Source organism: Trichomycterus rosablanca, chromosome 3 (assembly GCF_030014385.1).
Source record: "Trichomycterus rosablanca isolate fTriRos1 chromosome 3, fTriRos1.hap1, whole genome shotgun sequence".
In the NCBI taxonomy this organism is placed as follows: Eukaryota; Metazoa; Chordata; class Actinopteri; order Siluriformes; family Trichomycteridae; genus Trichomycterus; species Trichomycterus rosablanca.
Window position 1 is genome coordinate 445,001 of NC_085990.1, and position 15,000 is coordinate 460,000.

Here is a 15,000-nt window from a genome sequence, read left to right on the forward strand (position 1 = left end):
CTATGAGAGACAAAATGAGAAAAAAAATCCAGGAAATCACATTGTAGGATTTTTAAAGAATTTATTTGTAAATGATGGTGGAAAATAAGTACAGTGCCTTGCAAAAGTATTCAGCCCCCTTGAACTTTTCAACCTTTTGCCACATTTCAGGCTTCAAACATAACGATATGAAATTGTAATTTTTTGTGAAGAATCAACAACAAGTGGGACACAATCGTGAAGTGGAACGAAATTTATTGGATATTTTAAACTTTTTTTAGAAATAAAAAACTGAAAAGTGGGGCGTGCAATATTATTCAGCCCCCTTGCGTTAATACTTTGTAGCGCCACCTTTTGCTGCGATTACAGCTGCAAGTCGCTTGGGGTATGTCTCTATCAGTTTTGCACATCGAGAGACAGAAATTTTTGCCCATTCTTCCTTGCAAAACAGCTCGAGCTCAGTGAGGTTGGATGGAGAGCGTTTGTGAACAGCAGTTTTCAGCTCTTTCCACAGATTCTCGATGGGATTCAGGTCTGGACTTTGACTTGGCCATTCTAACACCTGGATACATTTATTTGTGAACCATTCCATTGTAGATTTTGCTTTATGTTTTGGATCATTGTCTCGTTGGAAGATAAATCTCCGTCCCAGTCTCAGGTCTTTTGCAGACTGCAACAGGTTTTCTTCCAGAATGGTCCTGTATTTGGCTCCATCCATCTTCCCATCAATTTTAACCATCTTCCCTGTCCCTGCTGAAGAAAAGCAGGCCCAAACCATGATGCTGCCACCACCATGTTTGACAGTGGGGATGGTGTGTTCAGGGTGATGAGCTGTGTTGCTTTTACGCCAAACATAACGTTTTGCATTGTGGCCAAAAAGTTCGATTTTGGTTTCATCTGACCAGAGCACCTTCTTCCACATGCTTGGTGTGTCTCCCAGGTGACTTTTTATAGATATCTTTGAGAAATGGCTTTCTTCTTGCCACTCTTCCATAAAGGCCAGATTTGTGCAGTGTACGACTGATTGTGTCCTATGGACAGATTCTCCCACCTCAGCTGTAGATCTCTGCAGTTCATTCAGAGTGATCATGGGCCTCTTGGCTGCATCTCTGATCAGTCTTCTCCTTGTTTGAGCTGAAAGTTTAGAGGGACGGCCGGGTCTTGGTAGATTTGCAGTGGTCTGATACTCCTTCCATTTCAATATGATCGCTTGCACAGTGCTCCTTGAGATGTTTAAAGCTTGGGAAATCTTTTTGTATCCAAATCCGGCTTTAAACTTCTCCACAACAGTATCTCGGACCTGCCTGGTGTGTTCCTTGGTCTTCATGATGCTCTCTGCGCTTTAAACAGAACTCTGAGACTGTCACAGAGCAGGTGCATTTATACGGAGACTTGATTACACACAGGTGGATTCTATTTATCACCATCAGTCATTTAGGTCAACATTGGATCATTCAGAGATCCTCACTGAACTTCTGGAGTGAGTTTGCTGCACTGAAAGTAAAGGGGCTGAATAATATTGCACGCCCCACTTTTCAGGTTTTTATTTCTAAAAAAAGTTTAAAATATCCAATAAATTTCGTTCTACTTCACGATTGTGTCCCACTTGTTGTTGATTCTTCACAAAAAATTACAATTTCATATCGTTATGTTTGAAGCCTGAAATGTGGCAAAAGGTTGAAAAGTTCAAGGGGGCTGAATACTTTTGCAAGGCACTGTATTTGGTCAATAACAAAAGTTCAACTCAATACTTTGTAACATGACCTTTGTTGGCAATGACAGAGGTGAAACGTTTCCTGTAAGTCTTCACCAGGTCTGCACACACTGTAGCTGCTATTTTGGCCCATTCCTCCATGCAGATCTCCTCTAGAGCAGTGATGTTTTGGGGCTGTCGCTGGGCAACACAGACTCCACAAATTTTCTATGGGGTTGAGGTCTGGAGACTGGCTAGGCCACTCCAGGACCTTGAAATGCTTTTTACGGAGCCACTCCTTCGTTGCCCGAGCTGTGTGTTTGGGATCATCGTCATGCTGGAAGACCCAGCCACGTTCCATCTTCAATGCTCTCACTGATGGAAGGAGGTTTTGGCTTAACATCTCATGATACATGAACCCGTTCATTCTTCCCTTAACACGGATCAGTCGTCCTGTCCCCTTTGCAGAAAAACAGCCCCAAAGCATGACGTTTCCACCCCCATGCTTCACAGTAGGTATGGTGTTCTTGGGTTCTTCTTCTTCCTCCAAACACGACGAGTTGAGTTTTTACCAAAAAGTTCCATTTTGGTTTCATCTGACCACATGATATTCTCCCAATCCTCTTCTGGATCATCCATATGCTCTCTGGCAAACTTCAGACGGGCCTGGACATGTACTGGCTTAAGCAGGGGGACACGCCTGGCACTGCAGGATTTGAGTCCCTCTCGGCGTAGTGTGTTACTGATGGTAGCCTTTGTTACTTTGGTCCCAGCTCTCTGCAGGTCATTCATCAGGTCCCTCCGTGTAGTTCTGGGAGTTTTGCTCACCGTTCTCATGATCATTTTGACCCCACGGGATGAGATCTTGACCCCAAGGGAGATTATCAATGGTCTTGTATGTCTTCCATTTTCTTACAATTGCTCCCACAGTTGATTTATTCACACCAACCTGCTTGCCTATTGTAGATTCACTCTTCCCAGCCTGGTGCAGGTCTACAATTTTCTTCCTGGTGTCCTTCGACAGCTCTTTGGTCTTGGCCATGGTTGAGTTTGGAGTCTGACTGTTTGAGGCTGTGGACAGGTGTCTTTTATACAGATAACGAGGACAAACAGGTGCCATTAATACAGGTAACGAGTGGAGGACAGAAGAGCTTCTTAAAGAAGAAGTTACAGGCCTGTGAGAGCCAGAAATCTTGCTTGTTTGTTATTGACCAAATACTTATTTTCCACCATAATTTACTAATAAATTCTTAAAAAATCCTACAATGTGATTTCCTGGATTTTTTTTTCTCATTTTGTCTCTCATAGTTGAAGTGTAGCTATGATGAAAATTACAGACCTCTCTCATCTTTCTAAGTAGGAGAACCTGCACAATCAGTGGCTGACTAAATACTTTTTGACCCCACTGTACATGGTAAAACCACTTCACGCTGGCTGTTCTGCTGTTTTCTAGTAAAGTGAGGAGACGCCGTTCTTAATTTCCAGCAACAATGTGTTAGCAATGATTAAGGTCCTACATAATTCACAGCCTTTTCTCGTGTGATCTGCAATTTACTGTGAAAATTAAAACTTTAATGTTTGTGTTTTGCGATTTAACATTTTCTATTCGTGCAGCGTTCAAGATTCTCATGTTTACTGGTTAATCTGCACTATGAGGCATCCTAGTGATCCTACAGCAATTCAGTTAGCAATTGCTTAGTCAAAATGTCCAAGATGTGGAACAGAGTAAAGCAGCTAAAAACACGACTCGGGTCACTGAGGCTGGAAAACTAACAACCGATTCTGTAGACGCGGGAGGGGGGTCAAAACATGGACGATTATTTTGGTATTTGAGACAGTTCTGGGTTTACATTCATCTATTAATGTAGCTGTGCTGTGTATCGAAGCTTCTCTTTATTCTATCATTTAATTTATTAGTGAAATTTAATGAATGCTCTAATCAAAAGTGATGCACAGACGTGATGGATAGAACCTGGTTCTCACTGTTTAAAAAAAAAACACTGGGAGAGAAATCTGGGACGTCAACTAGTGAGCTGTGAAACGTGGAGTCTGGTTCGTACTTTAGAAAAAATCTCTCGTTTAATCATCCTGCTATCTCTTGTCGTGATTAATAAAATAATTAAGTTTGATGAACCCACTTTATTTATTAGAATTAGAACCTTAATTGGATGATATTACGTCCATACACACGACCGAGAGATATTCAGTGAACAGAAGTGATCAGCAAGTTTCCACTGTTTTTAATTATTTTAATTTTTTCTGTCTCAAAGGAAACATGTCGAACCAAAAAGACAATCCTGAGGTCAGAACCTACATCAACTATCTTCACATCATCGACAATCAGCAGACTCTGTTCGAGCTTTCACACAGACTGGAGACTAAAGTCTAGGCCACCTTCACGACTGCTAATGAGACGAGGCCGAATTCTGCTCTCGTTTGCGTGGAAGCCACCGAGACGGAGGATCGATGTTCATGGACGGACAGGAGAGCGAGAAACTGAACACGGAGCCTGAACTGACTTTACATATGTCAAGGTGAAAGGTGATCCTGGTTGCAGTTCTGCAGGCACACGAGAGGTTCACTTACTTTCTGAACGTAATGAAGGAAGCGATGGTTGGTTCAGTTCAGTTTGATATCGTGCTGGTCAGCATGACGTGGCAGTGCCACTGACCGACCGGGACGAAACTCGTCATGTAAAAAATGTGAATATTTAATTTAATTTGAGTTTTTTATGTAAAAAGAAAATCAATAGAGAGATATTATTACCTCTACATACCTGCGTGTGTCGTTCTTACTTCTGAAACTAAACTAAACACCGTCTACACCAGTACTGTTACACACACATGTTCACAAGTCCTTAGAAAAACGCCTTTATTTGTCATATACACAAATATATACAGTACAGAGATCTGTTCTAGATTACAGAGATCTGGTTTATTCTGGCTTACAGAGATCTGTTCTGTCCTGTGTTACAGAGAACTGTTCTGGATTACAGACACCTGTGCTTGGTTACAGAGATCTGTTTTATTCTGGATTGGAGAGATCTGTTTTTAATTAAGGAGATCCGGTTTATTCTGGATTGGAGAGATCTGTTTTTAATTAAGGAGATCCGGTTTATTCTGGATTGGAGAGATCTGTTTTTAATTAAGGAGATCTGGTTTATTCTGAATTGGAGAGATCTGTTTTTAATTATGGAGATCTGGTTTATTCTGGATTGGAGAGATCTGTTTTTAATTAAGGAGATCTGGTTTATTCTGGATTGGAGAGATCTGTTTTTAATTAAGGAGATCCGGTTTATTCTGGATTGGAGAGATCTGTTTTTAATTAAGGAGATCTGGTTTATTCTGGATTGGAGAGATCTGTTTTTAATTAAGGAGATCCGGTTTATTCTGGATTGGAGAGATGTTTTTAATTAAGGAGATCCGGTTTATTCTGGATTGGAGAGATCTGTTTTTAATTAAGGAGATCTGGTTTATTCTGAATTGGAGAGATCTGTTTTTAATTAAGGAGATCTGGTTTATTCTGGATTGGAGAGATCTGTTTTTAATTAAGGAGATCTGGTTTATTCTGGATTGGAGAGATCTGTTTTTAATTATGGAGATCTGGTTTATTCTGGATTGGAGAGATCTGTTTTTAATTAAGGAGATCTGGTTTATTTTTGATTACAGAGATCTGTTCTGAATTACAGAGGTCTATTCTAGATTACAGAGGTCTATTCTGGATTAGAGAGATCTGTTCTGAATTAGAGATCTGTTGTGGATTACAGAGATCTGTTCTGAATTAAGGAGATCTGTTTTATTCTGGGTTACAGAGATCTGTTTTGTATTAGAGAGATCTGTTCTAGCTCTCGCTGCAGTGAAACACAGAGCAGTTAGCGAGCGCTGGAGTGACACTCGGGGGCTGTAGGGAGGCGACGGAAGAAACCAAAACCGCGCGTTCCAAAAGCATGCTAGCAGTCAGCTGCGTACTGTTCCTCTCAGCTGGAGCAGAAGCTTAAACGGCTGAACGGAGGCTATGACAGAACCCAACACCACCCCCCCCTCCCGCTATGACAGATCCCCCCTGCTGGGCTATTACTGCCTGGTGCGAGAGCACCGCGGCTAACGGAGAGAAGAGGCGCCGCGGTACGGCCCACTCAAACCTATCATTTCCTCCCTCCGCTAGCAGATCTATCATTTCCTCGTCCATTTAACAGCGTCGTGACACGCTCAGCGACTGTGGGAGGATTCTGCACAAACAATCGCCAACACGCGCGCTAATACAGCTGCATGCCGCTAACTGTAGGACCTGATTGAATCCTCATGTGGTTCTTGTGCCGCGTGACGTGTGTTTAGTCTCAAATCTGACGCGCTGACTGTGTGGGAACGTCGGTCGTATTTGCAGGCCAGTCCAGCTGTACATGACGAGTTTAATGTCACGTTTAATCCGGCTCTGTACCGCGCAACCTCCGAGCCACCGGTCTCCCTCGACTTGATCCTCCACCCAGGACTAAAGGAAGACGAGCATCAAGGTTCTTCTCTGTTCTAGCACCCAAGTGGTGGAATGAACTTCCTCTGTCTGTCCGAACATCTGAGTCTCTTGCTGTCTTTAAAAAACGATTAAAAACCTTCATCACCTTTTTACTGAGCACTTAAGCTGACCTGTACTTACTAACTAACACTCTTATTTCTTTTATGCAACAGGGGTTCAGCAGATTTGTGTTCTTGGACTGTTGTACTTAACCTAGAGTAAGGTGATGTTTACTGTGGAAGCTCTTCTGTACGTCGCTCTGGATAAGAACTCGGTTCTCCCCGGGTTTCTCTATTAAAGCTCGGTGGGTAGCACCGTCACCTCACAGCAAGAAGGTCCTGGGTTCGATCCCCAAGTGGGGCGGTCCGGGTCCTTTCTGTGTGGAGTTTGCATGTTCTCCCCGTGTCTGTGTGGGTTTCCTCCCACAGTACAGAGGCGTGTATGTGAGGTGAACTGGAGATACTAAATAGTTCATGACTCCACACAGAAAGGACCCGGACCGCCCCACCTGGGAATCGAACCCAGGACCTTCTTGCTGTGAGGCGACAGTGCCGGTATGTAACTATCACCTGAATGAACCACTTTCTCCAGTTTATTTAATACTCTAATGGATTTCCATCACACCCTAAAAATGTCCGCTATGCTCAGTTACGTTACGCATCATCCAACCAACCTCCCCTCCCCAGACACGGCACACAAAGTGTGTAAAACACGACGTTAAATCCTAATTAAATAAATAAATAAATATAGAGTTTTCTGTTGTACTGTGCTGGTAGTTCATGTGGAACATCTTTAGATTTAGACCTTTAATCAGCTCTAATAAACACGACTTAGCTTTGCATTCTGTAACACAGCTCATCATTTTATTTATTCAGAATTAAGACATTTATTGCACATTAAGGTACAAATTTATACAGGAAACGTCCTGGAGCGTCTTGGTGGACGCTGGTGTACTGAACACTGACCGGCTGCAGGAACGAGACTCAGAAAGTGTGATGAGACACCGTATACACCAGCGGTCCCCAACCACCGGGCGTCCGTGGGCCATTTATTACCGGGCCGCACAGAAAGAATAAATAATTAAGAGACGCTACAGGAGCAATTACATTTCCAACACACTTCAGGTGTTATTGTCTTTGATCACCACTAGGTGGGAGCAGCGTCTCGCTGCAGCGAAAAAAGCTCAGGATTCACCCTGATTCTCCATTCTGTTGTTATTCTATTTTAAATCCTCCCGCCCCCGCCGGTCCGTGGTGCAAAAAACGGTTGGGGAACGCTGGTTTACACTATCAAAGTTCTGGTACGATGCTTCGACACAAAACACAAAATTTAATTTACTTCATTAATAAAAATATTGGCAATCTGGTCCCACTGTGGTTTACAACATGTAACCCAAAGCCTCCACAAGGGGGCGTTTGTGTACAAGCGTATTTAGTTTTTCTGCACCTTTTAAAATAAAAACAATATTTCTTATTATTTTTTTTATTCTGCAACCCACCCGAGCAGGTATAGATCACACTGCTGTAGGACTAGTGTGCACTGGATACTGGAGCAGTGGGATCTCTGGTCTGGGCTTCAACCCCAGTGTAGCAGAGGTGACGTCACTCACACCATCTTATTTATTAAAATATATGTAGTCTTTATATTTATTAATACTCTATAAGCCCCACTACTGCTAAGTTGCCACCGTTGGGCCCCTGAGCGAGGCCCTTAACCTTTAAATGCTCGAATTGAATGACACGCTCAGTCATAACCGTAAGTCACTCTGGATTAAAGCGTCTGCTTAATACTGCACGTTGACCCCCCCCCCGACGTTCTTCTGTAGGAGTGACCGGAGCTCCTCGCCCGCTCAGACGGACAGCAGCAGCGCCACGCCCGCCAGCACCCACTTGGCCGGCGGGTGGCGTGTTTTCAGGTGGAAGCTCCAGATGAAGGTGGGCCCCCGGAGCTTGGTCCTGTACACCGGGCACTCGTAGGTGTTTCTCAGCTCCAGCTCGTCGGCGGGGGCCGCGCGGACGTACAGCACCGGCATGAGCGGGTTCAGATCCTTCAGCACGGCTTCGGAGAGCGCGCCCGCACCGACGTCCCAGCGGGCACCTGCGGGGGGGAGACGCGTCACCGTCACCATCGATCGCATTCCATCTCATTCCATCACATTTCACTTCCTCTACTGGTGCAGACTATAGGGGTCATTGATAAAAACATTTTGTGATGAATCACTAGACTGTGCTCGGAGTTCTGGTGCTTTAGTATGTTCTCCATGCTCCAATATGTCATGTATTTACTCATTCTAGGTTAAAAACGTTCAGTCCTGTTACTCATGTACACTCATCCTCCACTTAGAAACCTCGTACAAATGAAACAGGTGCCCGAGATTCGACCCAAACCCATCCTGAGTAGTGACGCGTGTGTGTGTGTGTGTGTGTGTGTGTGTGTGTGTGTGTGTGTGTGTGTGTGTGTGTGTGTGTTACTGGATTCAGTGCTGATGGCCCCGCCCTCACACGCTCGCCCTCTCTCACCCTCCAGATAGAGGCCGTGGATGTAGGCGCCCTCTCGAGGTGGATGCCCGTAATCATCTCTGCTCTTCTTCGTCACGTCCACGCACAGCGCCGTCTTGTCCAGCGGCCACTTGTTCTTACGCGCCACGGTCTGCATGACGGCTGGAACACAGAACGCCGGATTAGCCGTGCCCGCCACACACGGAACACACGGAACGTACGTGTGTGTGTGTGTGTGTGTGTGTGTGTGTGGGTTCTCACCGGTGAGGAAGGACCGCGGGCTGAAGAGACCCGGAAACCAAACCACGGCCGGGAGCACCAGGTCCTGAGTCCAAGCGTCCAGCTCTCGACACTGACCGACCACGTCGCCGAACCTGCGCACAGCACGGCGGAAGCGTCGGTTTATCATCGTCACACGCTCGTGTTTTAGCTGCTTTACTTTCACGTCTCGGACGTTCTGACTGAGCGATCGCTAACTGAATTGCCGTAGGATCGCAGGGACGCCTCATAGTTCAGATTAAACGGTAAACGTGACGCACTTGAACGCTGCACGGATGGAAAAACGTTAAATCGCTAAACACAAACATTAAAGTTTAAGTTTCACCGCAAAAAGCTTATAACACTGGAGACGGGACTTGGGTGTACGGTAAATGTAGAGCAGGTTGGTGAAGGTGTGTGCGTACCACTGTGCCAGGCTGTGTGTGGTGGGGTAGGACAGTCGGCTCCAGCTTTCCGGAACTCTATCGTAGAAGAGAGACGTCTGCAGAGCCTCCACGTCTGAGGACATACCCGGCTCCCCCTGGAGGACGCAGCACATGACAGATACAGAATGAAAACCTTCCACACGATGATTCCATTCTGTTTGTATTCGTGTGTTTTTGATTACAGTGGAATCAGATCTCTAATACAGAGGAACCTCGATATAACGGACTACAAACGTGTCCACAGATATACAAAAACACAGCACTAAGCTCCACAAAAGTGCTGAATGTGCACAATATACAATGTAAATAGAGATGTAAATAAGTCATGTAAAACCACTACATTTCACTGCATATTCCTTTAGTCTCTCTTCAGACCTGCGTGTATCACTCACTCACTGTCTGTCTCTCAGAGACGGGGACTCGACTCCTGACTTGCACAAAATAACTTGTATAAAACAAAAGTCAGCAGCATTAGTTACGTGTGATAATTATATATATATATCTGATCCAACATCATTCTGATCCTGTCATTTCTGCTCTCTAATAATAATAATAATAATAATAATAATAATAATAATAATAATAACGCTCCGGCCGTCTTAACCCACAACACACACAATGTGTAAATGTTCCAGCAGCTTCCGGTGTAGTGATGAAGCGTCGCTCCCTACTTAAAATGGTGGAATACCCTACGTAGTGCACTTCACAGGAACGACCGGGGTGAATGGAACGCTCCTACAGAATCGGTGCTGATGGTTGAAAGACGCTTTCTGAACCAATCAGAGCTTCTGATTGTAATTGTTAGTAAGAAATGCTGTTATTTGCATTTATTCAGTTTGCGTCACACAGATGACGTGGTAATGAAACGCTCGATCGGCTTTCTAACCACTTCCTGTTTTACTTCACCACCGGGAAAAGTTTGGAGGTTTTTAATTATAAGCACATTTACAAAATAACGGATTCTGTTCCTAATGGGACGCACACTTATAAATGTAATAGCATCTGGAAGAACAGAAGCTAAGGTAAGCAGCGGTTATGATTGTTTTTGCTGTGTTTGGGATTTTGGCCGCTGTGCCGTGATTTATCGAGCGCTTTTGTTCTGTAATGAAAACAAAACGTATCAGTTGAAGCTTTTAACTGGAACCTTCTTGTTACAGAAATTACATTCATTTACACGATGAGGAGGAAAGTAAAGACACGAAGTAAAACGGCTAAATACACTCGCTAATCTGTTGTTGTTTTTATCTGAACTTACAGATTATTTCTTTATTTCTACGCTACATTTATAATATATGTTCTGTGTAGATTATATTGACTCGTGACTCGACTCGGACTCGTATTCTGTGACTTGTGAACATCTCAGGTGTCTCTACACACCGTATTCCTCACAAACACAGAGCCACAGAAACGCCGCTGTCCACTTTCTTTATAAGTTAATAACTTTTAATCGATACCTTGATGCTCCTCTCTCTCGCACTGAGAAAAGGGCGAGAACAGAGCGAGTCTCCCGGCAAAATTCAGCCTTGAGCGCCGACTAGTGGACATTTACTGAACTACTTTGTTCGGCTTTCCAGAGTTTGTCTGTTAAATCTGAAATCTGTTAAACTGAGGTTCCTCTGCAGTTTGCTGGTGTGATGCAGTGATAATATATACCAACCCACTACTGCAGAGATCTGGGGTTTGAATCTCAGTGGTGCTATCAGCCACCCCCTCTCCCTCAGACACAGCTAATCATGGCTGATAGCACCGTTGAGATCTCAGCACTAACGTGCTAGTGTAATGACCTGAGTGCTGTATGTAATCTATAATGCCCATCATGGACAGCCGTGCTGATGCGTGTTTCAGGTTCTGGTGCAGTGTGGAACCTTCAGGGCCCGGTCCAGGTCTGTGAGTGAGCTGTGGATCTCAGAGAGCAGCAGGTTCATGCGCTCACACTCCTGAAAGCAGAGCAGGACCAAGGGGCTGCGAACACTCGTCTTCGTCATCAGCTCCGGCACGCCGTACGTCTCCGGGAGTCTCTCCAACATCCAGTCGAGCTGACCTTTCACCTGTGAGGTTACAGTTCCAGCACGGGGGGGGTGAGAACAAAAAGGCCCAAATGCACCAGGTGAAGAAACACAGTCACATGACCCACGTCTGACCTCTTCCTCTGCGCTCGGAGCCACTTCCTCCCCCCCCCCCGGGTCCCTGCACCGGAGTTCCGACAGCGTCTCGAAGAGAGAGTCGGACGTAACGGTCATGATCTCGATCTCGGCGTTAGGATGGAGGCCGTACAGACTCGGGTTTTCTGCCGGCAGCTTCTCGTCTACGTAACCGTGATAACCGCTGTAGTCCAGATCCGGAGGGGCCGGGAAACCCGGGCAAAGAAGCAGCTCACCGTTAAACTGAGGAAGGAAAACGGCGTTCATATTAGGGCTGCACGATATTGGAAAAAACTGACATGGCGATTTTTTTTTCCTGCGATATATATTGCGATATTAAAAAAATGCAGGAATTTTCACCACATGATTAATAATATTAATGATGCATGTATCTTACTCTAAATAAAAGGCTCATCTGTGAAAAAGCGTGGTGCCTACAAGGGATACAAGAGATCATGACCAGCTACATCTTTGTACTGGGTTGAAACTGAGCATTAAACTAAGAAAGCTTCAATATCACATGAGGGAATTATTAACAGGATTGACAAAATGGGTCATTTAATATTTTATTTCACAATCAAAACCTCTTCAAGTAGTAACATTATTAAAATAAAACTATATAAACAAAAGTATACGGCTATACACCCGTTCCAAATCCCAGATGCCTTAGTTACTAAGCTCACTACTGAGGCATCTTAATATTTCAGCGTTATTTTGACTCAAGAACGAGTGAGAATCCGAAGCGTCCTTAGTGACGAAGGCAATCCCAGAATTCATCGCGGCATCTCTTCTCTCACAGAAAAGTAAACATGGCTGACGGTGCGGACAAAGTTATTTTCAAACGTAAATATATGTATATAAATTCGTAAATACAAAGTTTTCTGTACACGAATCCAGATGTTATATTGACACGTTAGCGCCGTCCCACCTCATTCCATTGCTTTTAATGGCAAAACGCTAAACCTGATGGAATCGCTGAGTAGCGCGTTCGAATAACCCGCCTTATAAAAGTCAATGACTGATCAGAATCCTCTCTCCTGAGGCGGCCACACGTGCAGGCGGTAAGACGGCGAGGCGGCTCACTGGGTTTCGAACACACTGGTGTAGATACGTCATGGAAAATGAGGACGTGTGAATTTTCGTGTAGCGCGACGTATTTGATTTAATTTGCATTAAGTGACATCGCACGTCCAGCCACGTGACTATTGCGCACGCACACATCGCGATGACGATGCTGAAACGATATATCGTGCAGCCCTAGTTCATACATCTAATTCAGACACATGACTGAACATTTTACAAACCCTATAACAGCTGTGTCCAAACTACGGCCCTTTATCTAAACCTGCTGGGTAATGTACATTCACAGCATTTAGCAGACGGGGGGAGTTTGTTCCACCCAATGGCTGATAGTTCAGAGAGTAGATTTTATGAGAGGGTGGATGAGTGGGGTTTTATTAATGCCTTAAATAAGGACGAGAAGTGGGGGACCACTTAATATAAACATTCAGACAATTCCATCACGGGGGATAAGAAAAGTTCCCACACTCCTGCTCAAACTCCATGTTTTGTTCCTTTTTCTGAATTCCGCAGAGAACTTTTGCACATTTTAATACACAATTGCTGTCGAACTGCAGATATAAAAATGAAACAGGACTGATTTGTAATTAAAGGGGATCTGTTAGAGTGAAAGGGAAAGTCTACATGACAGTAGTGAGGCCTGCTGCACTACGTTGCATGGTGTGGAGGTGGTGGTACTGATAGAAAGTCAGGAGAGAGAGCTGGATTCTAGACGGACAGGATCAGGAAGGGGTTCATTAGAGGGACGGAGCAGGTCGGATGTTCTGGAGACAGATTGAGACGGTCTGAGCGTGTGCAGAGGGTTATTTGGGGAGAAGGTGCTGAAGAGGAGGTTTATGATGCGGTGAGGGAGAACATTCAGGTGGTCGGGGTGACAGAGAAGGATGTTCAGGAGAGAATCCGCTCAGGCGACCCCTAACAAGAGCAGCCATGAAATAAAACAGGCGAGTTCGTTTTTTGAAGAGCAATTTGTAAATAAATAGCTGGAAAATGTTTTACTTTCCATCCAGATCAACAAAACATAGATTTTGGGCTTTGTAAAAGACATGCGCATTCTTATTCTGTACCAGACATTTTAGTAAGAACTTTATACCATTTAATTCAGTCAGCTTGTTAGAGAGTTGAAATTTAATAATGAACCTGAATTATTTAGTGTAATACATTAAGACGCCACTAGATGCCGCCAATCAACTAATAAGTTCTACATGAACTTCAGTGCATTTCATCACACAAGCTCAATCTGGTAGTTCTGTACAGAATTATGAATGTTGTCATTTTAACACTGATAAATTATTTCTGTTGGAGTTTCTAAATGTAAACGCTTAAAAGAATCCAGGGATCGAATCCCCAGCCCTGCTTTTGGCTAGTTGGGCGACTACAGACGGGGGGGAGCATGGCCGAGGCCCCATGACGGATCTGGAGTGTGTTACTGCACTGCGTTCAGTGATCCTGCAGAAACCAGAACCACCGCAACCCTGATCAGGATAAGCTGCTGGTGAAACATGGAAATTACATCGGATTAGGTTAGATTATCAGATCATGTTCAATCCAGTACAGCATAATTATGTGACGACGGCAAATGTCGGTCCCTGTAGTACTAGCTAATCCACTGAATTAGCAGATACCAGGCTGTGCCACCAATTTTGAATACTGCAGCTGAGGGGCAGGACACTACTTGTACTGTTCTGGATTAGTAGGATTTACATATGTATTAGTTACCAGTTTGGGATGAATGAACTCCTGTAGGTAAGTGCGGCAGAGTCTCCTGTCCCAGTCATCAGTGATGTGTCCTCCGTACATGATCTCTCCAATCAGATAGCACAGGGCGTCCCAGGGTACCTGATCCAAACATACAGCTCGTTATATACAGCTCGTTATATACAGCTCGTTATATACAGCTCGTTATATACAGCTCGTTATATATCAATAGAATAGAACAGAATGCCTTTATTTGTTATATATATATATATGTATACAGATGTTCGGCATATCCCAGCTTGTTCGGTCAGAGTGCAGGGTCAGCCATAGTACGGTACCCCCGGAGCAATTGAGGGTTAAGGGCCTTGCTCAAGGGCCCAACAGTGGCTGCATGGCAGAGCTGGGATTCGAACCCTTAACCTTTCAACTGACAGCCTAAAGCTCTGCCTACTAGGCTCCCACTGTCCCACACTAAATCCCTTCCCCAGTGGTGCAGATGCTTTATTTAGCAGATGCTTTTATCCAAAGCGACTTACAGTAACGACAGATGAGTTTGAGAGTTTGAGCAATAAAGGGGTTAGGGGCCTCGCTCAAGGGCCCAACAGTGGCTGCATGGCAGAGAGTGGGGAATCACGCTACCCGACTACCACTGGAATCCAGGTTGGAATCCCTTCCCCAGTGATGCTCTCGGCCGGTCG

The 15,000-nt window shown here is 44.5% G+C and overlaps 2 protein-coding genes across 4 annotated transcripts in view; one reads left to right on the forward strand and one right to left on the reverse strand.

Annotated features, from left to right (window-relative positions):
• rapgef5b (Rap guanine nucleotide exchange factor (GEF) 5b) overlaps nucleotides 1–4,443 on the forward strand; it is a 48,558-nt gene extending 44,115 nt beyond the window's left edge. For all 3 annotated transcript variants that reach the window (XM_062992359.1, XM_062992361.1, XM_062992360.1), the window contains exon 26: nucleotides 3,943–4,443. In XM_062992359.1, the coding sequence (XP_062848429.1) occupies nucleotides 3,943–4,061 (119 nt within the window). In that variant the 3' untranslated portion in view covers nucleotides 4,062–4,443. The remainder of the gene's footprint in view (nucleotides 1–3,942) is intronic.
• A 2,573-nt stretch (nucleotides 4,444–7,016) lies between these two features.
• si:dkey-233k19.3 (dynein axonemal heavy chain 11) overlaps nucleotides 7,017–15,000 on the reverse strand; it is a 120,140-nt gene continuing 112,156 nt past the window's right edge. The window contains exons 77-83 of the mRNA XM_062992363.1: nucleotides 14,324–14,443; nucleotides 11,525–11,767; nucleotides 11,249–11,431; nucleotides 9,363–9,478; nucleotides 8,941–9,053; nucleotides 8,701–8,841; nucleotides 7,017–8,278 (exon numbers count right to left, since the gene is read on the reverse strand). Coding sequence (XP_062848433.1) covers nucleotides 8,031–8,278; nucleotides 8,701–8,841; nucleotides 8,941–9,053; nucleotides 9,363–9,478; nucleotides 11,249–11,431; nucleotides 11,525–11,767; nucleotides 14,324–14,443 — 1,164 coding nt within the window. The 3' untranslated portion in view covers nucleotides 7,017–8,030. The remainder of the gene's footprint in view (nucleotides 8,279–8,700; nucleotides 8,842–8,940; nucleotides 9,054–9,362; nucleotides 9,479–11,248; nucleotides 11,432–11,524; nucleotides 11,768–14,323; nucleotides 14,444–15,000) is intronic.